At 33.1% G+C, this 9,000-nt stretch overlaps 1 protein-coding gene across 1 annotated transcript in view; it reads left to right on the top strand.

Moving 5' to 3' along the window:
* LOC106478267 (excitatory amino acid transporter 3-like) overlaps window positions 1-8,524 on the top strand; it is a gene marked incomplete at its 3' end in the record, with an annotated part of 18,756 nt that extends 10,232 nt beyond the window's left edge. Inside the window, exons 3-6 of the mRNA XM_022381855.1 lie at window positions 1,284-1,326; window positions 7,300-7,366; window positions 7,539-7,722; window positions 8,291-8,524. Coding sequence (XP_022237563.1) covers window positions 1,284-1,326; window positions 7,300-7,366; window positions 7,539-7,722; window positions 8,291-8,524 — 528 coding nt within the window. The remainder of the gene's footprint in view (window positions 1-1,283; window positions 1,327-7,299; window positions 7,367-7,538; window positions 7,723-8,290) is intronic.
* Window positions 8,525-9,000: the final 476 nt, after the last annotated feature.

Here is a 9,000-nt window from a genome sequence, read left to right as displayed (position 1 = left end):
CATTTAAAACTTAGATTCATTGTTTGCATTGCTTTTGAAGGATTGATATCCCTACATTTACTTCTTTGTTAATTTTTAGAACAGAAACAATGGTGATATAATCAGACACAGTAATTGCTCTGAGCACTTGTGGGGAAATATTAATCAAGACAGTAGATTGTTTGAGTTGAAACTTGTTTGTTTTTGGCTATACGTAAGGAATAAAATTTTGACAACCGGACATAAATGTTAAATAAGAGTAACGATTCGTTTATACATTTTAGTGCCCTTCTGAAAATGGTTATATATGTGTTAAGTAACAAAAAATTGTAATGTTAGGCCATTTATCTGAATCTCGAAAAAAAATACATAGAGGTTTGAAAGATGATGCAAACTACTAGTTTTATGAAATTGATTATACAGAGGTTATACAGTATGTTGAAATGTTTTTGGAGCTTCATCACATCGTCATACTCTATCTGAAGACCATGCATCTTAACAATAGCCGTGCAATTAGTTTCCATTACAAAAAGCTGCATCGTAAGGCTGTCATGTCCAAAGCACAATCCTCCTCACCATTACTTTCCATAATCTGTGTAGTGGACAAAATTGACGGTTTCCCAGCGCCTGTTTCTACGGTCATTCGCGCAGAAATCCATAAGTACTATGTCTAATGACTTTTCTTGTATGATTTCCTACAGATTAGTACGACCACCAGTTTCTTTTTCCAGCTGCTGAAGATATGCGATAATTGAATGAATTGAAAAATCATGGAAACAACTTTGTACACGTGACTTATGTCGCTCTTACAGACAGAAATCATTTCTGATTATGTTGCGTACTGCTGTAGACGGCTTTTCACCGTAACAAGACTTGCACTTTGCTTACTATTTGTTGCGGTTATTTTTCCGGATGGTCCTAGTGCTCCGAATTGATTCATATTACTTTGTTCTCCAGTACCATTAAGTACACAGAATATCCCTATCTTCGAAATTCTAAATTCCTGATCTGAACACATCCTTATGATTTGAGCGTATAAAAATGATTCATCGAAAAAAGTGGTTACATACCTTCCCAAAAACGATAAATTTTCAGTAGCATCACACTATCTTCGAAACGCCAAACAATGTAGTTCTGATACATTCCGTCCACAGCGACTTTATAACGGCTGTGGCTGTCTCGTGACTCGCCGACTTGTATATCCAAAATCTTTTAAATAAAACGTACTCAACCCTCTGTATAAACAACAACACAGTATTTTTTGAAAACGTACAGTCTGCCAATAAGGTTTTAATTTTTTTCAGAAACATGTTTCCGCCAAATATAATTCAAGCAACTATGGAACAGGTACGTTTATTGTTCTATTATATTATTGTAATAATAACCAATGTAAGTCTAAGATTTCTAGAAAAAAACATGGTAACTTGCAATATTTCACTATGAATTAGCATTTTACTTCAAACGAAATGAATACAATAACTTGGGCATTGCTTTAAATAAAATTAGTTTTATATAAACATACTCATTGTATATGCGTTCTGTTTAGTTTCTAGAATGCCTTTTTAAATTACAGATATAACGACTTCCTTTCTTTAAAAAACAGACCAACTTATGTTGATTTTTTATGGAAACAGTTTTATTTAATCTCTTTCATTCAGCATAGCATTTATATACAGGCAGAAAAGTGTCTTTAAGTTCTTTAATGATAAATTATTTACAGTTTTAAATGACTATCTATATTCTTATATTGAAATAGCATAATAAACAGTTTTATGCATATTAAAAATCTTTAGATAATTCTATTGACAAAATTGATAAATTTGTCCCCTATATTTATGAGTATAACACAAAAAATCGCACTTTTATTGACAGATAGAATTGTTGTAAATACGATTTATTTTTTAATTTAGACCTCTGTATTAATGTTTTGCCAAAGAGAGAGGGCTTTCGCATCATCTAATGAGCACGTGACTTCACGTTTGATTTTTTCTTGAAATTTATAGAAAACGACTTGAACTATATAAAAGGCGAGTATGTTGATTGTGTCCGCTTCAGTAGGTGATTGGTTATTGAGTTTGTAAGCTTGGTTAGTCAATTCATGTGTTACTGTTAAGCTTAAGTGTTATCCAGATAGTAAGCTATTTCAATTTTGTAAGCTTTGAGTTTGTTTTTGCGGTGAAGTAAGGCCTATCATGACATAATGATTTGGGCACTTTTCTCGCAATCTGTGAGTCGCAGGATCGAATTCCATCACTGAACATGCTCGCTCTTTCAGGTGTAAGGGCTTTATAATGTAAAGGTTAATCCTACTATTCATTTGTAAAGTGTAGCGCAAGAGTTGGTGGTGGGTGATATTGACTAGCTGCATTCCTATAGTCTCTCACTTCAAAATTAGGGACGGCTAGCGCAAGTAACACTCAATTAGATTTGCGCGAACTTCAACAAAGGAACGAGCCATAAATTACCAGAGGTACAAGAAAGTTTCGTATATACGAGATAAGCTAACAAGTAAGCAAACTTCAACAAAGGAACGAGCCATAAATTACCAGAGGTACAAGAAAGTTTCGGATGTACGAGATAAGCTAACAAGTAAGCAAAATTATTGTTTTAGTATCTATTGTGAATTTAACTTTATCAGTTAACATTAGTGGGGCTAACAGGCTGGACTTGAAATCCAATAAATAAAACGCTAGGCATTCCATAATTTCTCACCAAAAACTCCGTAAGAACACAAGCAATAATAGAAACAGCGCTTTTGTTTTATTAATATTTATGGGTGTAACATAACAACAACAAAAAACGCACTTTTATTGACCCGATAATTTTTGTCGTTCATCTATAATGAGTGCAAGTGTATGTTTCTTATCTCAGTTGCTTATTCACACATAAAGAATAAAAATGTTGGCAAGTGCTATACTAATATGTTGAAGAACATATTGATGTAATAATTCCTGTTGTTGAGTTGGTTACTTTGGATTATCAAGTAAAGTCAGATCCACTTCAGTGATAACGAAAGTATTTTATTTTTTCGACTATGAGTTTTAAAACTTGTACAAACTCAACATAATTAATGATAGGCCAGATTTCACAAATAATGTCTCAATAGAGATTAGTCATACTTCCTAACTGTCAAGTATGTAAACAGTAGTACTTCTTTTATCTCTGTTACTTCATTGGAATCACAAATTCAAAATTTATAGCGCTAAACTAACTAATTGGCTAATTCAATAATCAATCCAATTTAGTCTTGACTAACACGCATGTTATATTGCTATAAATCATCTCCTAAACGTTCAGGAAGATTCTAGTCATTAAGCAACGCTCTCATCACGTGACAGAAAACTTCCTCTGACGAGAAACAATACAAACATTTAAATTTTAAAAAATGGACCACAACACTGCCCCCATGCTGATGGTAAATACTTTTAAACAATGCTATTACACAAGCTAAACAACGGTCATTAAAGTAAAATGTTTTTAATCCGCAATAAAGAAACTCCAAGCAATTAATATTGTTAATGTTCATAAACTGTTGTTAAACATTATAATCATTAATTAAATTGGTGAAAAAATATACAACCAAAATTGATCCACAAAACAAAATCTTTCTTTACTTATTTACTGTCTCTAAACTGTTCGGTCATCCAATAATTTTCGATAGGATAAACTTTGGTCTGTTATCAACAGTTGTTATCTTGTCGCCGAGGAACTTCTCTTCAGGGGGATGTTCGAGGGGATCCACCTCCTGGTGAATGATCTTTGTTTTTGACTGCCTGTTTTCTTGTTTCCATAAACCACATCACTAATTCTACAACATAGGGCCCTTCCCAACATGGGCACATCGTGGCCCAATGGTTAGCGTGCCTGACTGGAAATCTGAGGTTCCATTGTTCATGCCCCATTATCACAAAATATCACGTCTTACGCTTTTGTGTAGTTAGTACGTTATAACAGTTATGGTCAGATCCCACTATCTGACCTTCTGGATTGTAGATATTCATCAGCCACTTCATTACCGTATTATCTGTTCAGAGTGTGAAGTGTTAACCATAGATGTAGTGATAAAAATTACTCGGGGATCACATAACAGTTGGTAATTCATTTTGAGTTGCACAATAGCATCTGTATGTACAATGAGCGGATCTTTAAGAGTTAGGTATGTTAATACAGAAGAACTGGATAGTGTTTCTTCAATTTATTGAATGCTTGTTCACTATCAGCAGTCCAATAAAACTTGTTTCGTTTTCTAGTAGTTTATGTAGAGAATGAACTGTTTCAGAGAATGATCTTACTAACTGTTGATATTACTGTAAGAGCTCAGTCAAAGAAATCATTTTACTTCAAGCAAGTTTTGTGGTTTTGCATTGTATGCATTCCACTTCTTAGTTATATAATAAATGTCCTCCTTGTCGTCTCTAGAATTTTAACCTCTGGTGTTGTGATTGTTGTGGAGTGTAAAAGAATTTACTGGTCAGAGATTGGGAAACTTTCTAAAGCAAGTCTAGCTTCACTTTTATGTTTCTGCATCAAGTCTATTCCTAATTTGCACTCTTCCTCGGTGTCCATTACTCATGCATCATATTGTGTGGAGTATCTTCCCACAGTAAGGGTGACTTTCAACTTTCCTCTCGCTGGATTTTATGACCAGTTACTGTTCACATCAATACATCCTTTAGTTTTATCTGTGAATGCAATTTCCCAGCTTTTACTTCACGATCTGGCCTAACGCCTTTAGCTGTAGAACCAGTATCAATCACATTGTTGCAAGTCATCCCATAATAAATCTGTTGAATAGTGGACTAGTTTATTTGAAAAATGAACTCTTTATCTCAAGTGGGGTAAAATAAATATTCTCAACTAGTCTATGTTCCTTAAATTTAGCTAATTCCTGTTTTCCAATGTCTCGCTATTTCTTTGTTCTTTTCTTACATCTGTTTGGGTTCTTGGATTCCTTGTTTTATTATCACCAGTTTATTTGACATAGTCTCACCTGAAATGTTAATGTTTACCACACTTATAGAAGTTCCCTTTTTCTAATATCCTTTAGGAGCAATTTATATTTCTTACAGGCTTTTGTTTGCAGTTCTATGCAGTATATCCTATAAAGTTTTGGTTAAAACATCTACTGTCTCGATGTTTACTTTTTTCATTTTGAATTATCAGTTGCCTAATTAATCCTTTGATTTCTTCTAAACTTCCGTCAGAAGGAGTTTATGTTTCCACACAGTTTGATCTGATGATGCCATAATTTCTAGATGGTGCCTTTAGTTTTATTTCAACTTTAATTATTTCACTTCCTTGCCAACTTAAAAGCTTCTTTTAAACATCCACATTTATTTTGTTTTAGCCTATTTACATATCTTCATCTACTATGACATCTATAAGTACAATGAATCCATTATTCATTGTGAAGCACCTGGATAAATTGATTAAAGCCTTTCCACATCTTCAGCAAGTCTAGCTAAAGTCTCAGATTTCCTCCTTAATATGCTTCCAAATTTTGACTTAGAAACTTCCTTTTGATGTAGCACCCCAAATTTGTTTGATAAGGAAGCAACTAATACCTGATAGTTGTTACGTCTCTCAGTTGGAAGGTTGCTTGCTGTTGTTAAAGCTGGCCCTTTTTATGAGGAGCAAGTTAAATAGCTTGTTGTTCAATGTTCCATCCATTCACTTTGGAAATTATTTCGAACTGTGCCTGATATGCCTCTCATGATACATTCCCGTCATAGTTAATTGGTGTTTGGATTGGGTGATATTGGTGAGGTATTGAAGTAACTAGAGTTATTATCCATGAAGGTCCTGCAGTCGTAGGTGGCAAAGCAGTATTGGTATATCAAGTGTAGACCAGGTGGCTTCTTCTATTCCATATCTTATAGTTAATGGTGTTTGAGATAGGTTTTATCGAATATATGCAAAGAAGGATGTGGCTGGTTCGAGCCTTACATTTGACAATTCAGATTCTAGATGTTTTATCCTGGTGTTGATGTAGTTCTGTACTTTGTTCATCTCGTTATATTCATTATTTACATTTACGATTACTTATTCAGTATCGTTACCCTTATTTGTCTGTATTTCACTTATTTCTTTTTGTATTTATTCGATTTTGTTGGTATAATCCTTCTATACTTTTTCAGTACTGTTGTTAGAATCTTTCGGTACATTTTCGTTTTATCTCGATCTTATCTTCGATTAAATATATTTTTTTGTTATTCTTCCATAAATCTTGTCTCATTCTTGTCATTTTTCTTTTAAATTCCCATCTCTTTCTTCGTGATCACCTTTACCTTTTCTGCATTTTTTTCTCCTTGATTTCTTTATAATTTTCTGTATTTTTACTCTAGGTCTTTTAATTTTCTTTTTCTTCTTGATCTTAGTTTAATTTTCTGTCTCTTCTTTCTTCATCGTCTTTCCACTGTTTCATCATTTCTAGCAAATTATCACTTTCCCTTCGAGCACGTGTCGTCATCTGAAAGTTTGGCATTGACTTAATTTGATTTTTATCAAAATAAACCCATTTCTGACGCCAGAGTTAACGGTTTCTCTTAGTGAGCCGATTAATTTGGATTATTCGGCAAAAAGATGAATATAACGTCCAGTATACTTAATAATTACGAAAATGTTTTGTTTCTTTTACAAAAAGTTTTACAACTACGTGCTAATTTTCTCGTATACAAACAGTTGTACTCCTTGTATCTCTAGTACTTCGTTGAATACCATCCAGTGGCTCAGCGGTAAGACAGCAGGCTTACGACGCTAAAATACGGGTTTAGATTCCCCTGGTGGAGGGGGGCAGAGCACAGATAGCTCATTGTGTAGCTTTGTATTTAACAACAACCATACCAAACTTCTTTGAAAACACGAAATTAAAATTTACCTAACTAACTGACCGACTAAATAATATCGTCTTTGATCGCTTAACTCATGTTTTATGTCATTCAAAACGTTTCCTAAACTTTCAAGAAAATGCTAGTCATTAAGTGGCGTCAAAAATTCCATCTAACGAAAACAATACAAACGTCATACCCTACAATAATATTTATTTAACCGTTATCTTAATACTTCTTCCTTTTCTCTTCACAGGTTAAGCACAAAATAATATTACAGATATTATTTTTTGTTATTCATAGGCACGCGAGTACTTTTATATTCATTCTTTATTATTTAAGCTTTGTAAGTTTTAATTTCAACTGAAGAAAATGTGACATAATTACTTCGAAGAAAAACAAATTTTATTTCTTTGTATAACTTTCTTGTACTTAAAAATATCATTACAAGAGAAGTAGTCTAGAATATATCCATGACTGTTTTTCCTTTTAGTACAAGACTGTAATTATTCCACCAGAGTCAGAAAGAGTTAACACCTCCGGAGACAACATCAGCGAAAGTAAGCAATTTTATTATTATGTGAGTGTATTAAAAATTAACATTTTAAATAAACTACATATTTTCAAAGATGTTACATAGGTGTTGATTGAAACCTTGGCTGTTAAGAGTAAATGTTTTATTTTATTTTTTTACTTTCTAAGTCGTCTTATTACTTTTCTTCATTTCGAAAGCACCTAAAAACGAATGGGAAATCAGCGGTGAATTTATTGCATCAACCAACATTCTTGGGCTGGTGATGTTTTCAATAGTTTTAGGCGTCACTCTGGCTAAGATGGATAGTAAAGGAAAGCCTTTGTTGGACATGATTACCAGCCTTAGTGAAGCTATGATGTTAATCACCTCCAGGGTCGTGTGGTGAGTCTTCATCTGTCAGTTTTTATCAAAGAGCGATATTCTTATCAAATATTATGTGATATTGATGAAAATGTTCATATGTAAGAATTTAATGCAATTATAGAGTGCTCATTATCCACTCCATATAAAAAAACATGAAATGCTGCTTTTTGATAACTGAATTTCAAACGCATTGTATTAGTAAATATTATATAAATATAAGAGTACAAAATAATAGTAGGATTAACTTATTATGAGTACAAGTAAATATCTCAGAGCATTTTTATTGTACTGTTAATGATAACTCGTTATACAAATTAATGAATCGTGGAATATACATGCTTGCACAGATCAATTTTAGATACGTTTAAGCAGACGACCCAGCTTTATCTGTACATTATAGTTATACATTAGTTACTTAAGATTTTCATACTAAATATAATAATAAATTTAAAACTTATATAATATAGAGTTAGGTGAGCAACTGCAAATGTATTCTGTTGAATTGCACGAAAAAAAAATTTCCTCTTACGATTACTTTTAAAAACCTTTCTCACAATATCATTGTTTGTTGTTGTTGTTTTTGCAGGCTTACTCCCATTGGTGTACTGTTTTTAATTGCTGCCAAACTAATAGAAATGGACGACTTGTCAGTTGTTTTTGGCCAGCTTGGTTTGTTTACAGCCACAATAATGACAGGATTTTTTATCCACGGTGTCCTAATCTTGCCAGCAATCTATTCAATTATCACCAAGACATGGCCTTTTACCTTCATTTATAACATGAGCCAAGCTTTGATGACAGCTTTTGGAACTGCTTCAAGGTGAGAACTCGTAGTGATTTTAACTACTACACTTTCATTACGTTTTAACTGAGTACAGCGATATTTAATGCTGCATGCACGCTCGCCAGTGGTTTAGCGATAAGTCTGAAGGTTCATAACGCTGACAAACGGGTTTCGATACTTATGATAGGCATAACACAGATGTCCTTTGTGTAGCTTTGCACTTAAAAACATACAAAAAAAAGCTGCATGCATTGAAACGCCCTGTTGAAAGAGTTTACTAGAATAATATCATTTAATAGTTGTAAGAATGGTTGTCTTTCTCAATAAAAAGAAAAGAACTGTAGTGTTTTAAATTAACTTGTAAAAGAAGCTTTTAAAGGAAAGTATTAATGTTTCTTTTTATTAAAGTTTTTGAATGATGACAATCTCTTAAAGGTATTTATGAAGCATCCATTGTTGTTTTCTTAGTGCAAAAATTACACAATGTCCACCGCAGGAATCGAACCCAAAAT

The sequence above is a fragment of the Limulus polyphemus genome, unplaced genomic scaffold (genome assembly GCF_000517525.1).
Source record: "Limulus polyphemus unplaced genomic scaffold, Limulus_polyphemus-2.1.2 Scaffold195, whole genome shotgun sequence".
NCBI classification, from domain to species: Eukaryota; Metazoa; Arthropoda; class Merostomata; order Xiphosura; family Limulidae; genus Limulus; species Limulus polyphemus.
The sequence above is the reverse complement of the archived record's forward strand: the minus strand, read 5'-3'. Positions and strand labels throughout refer to the sequence as shown.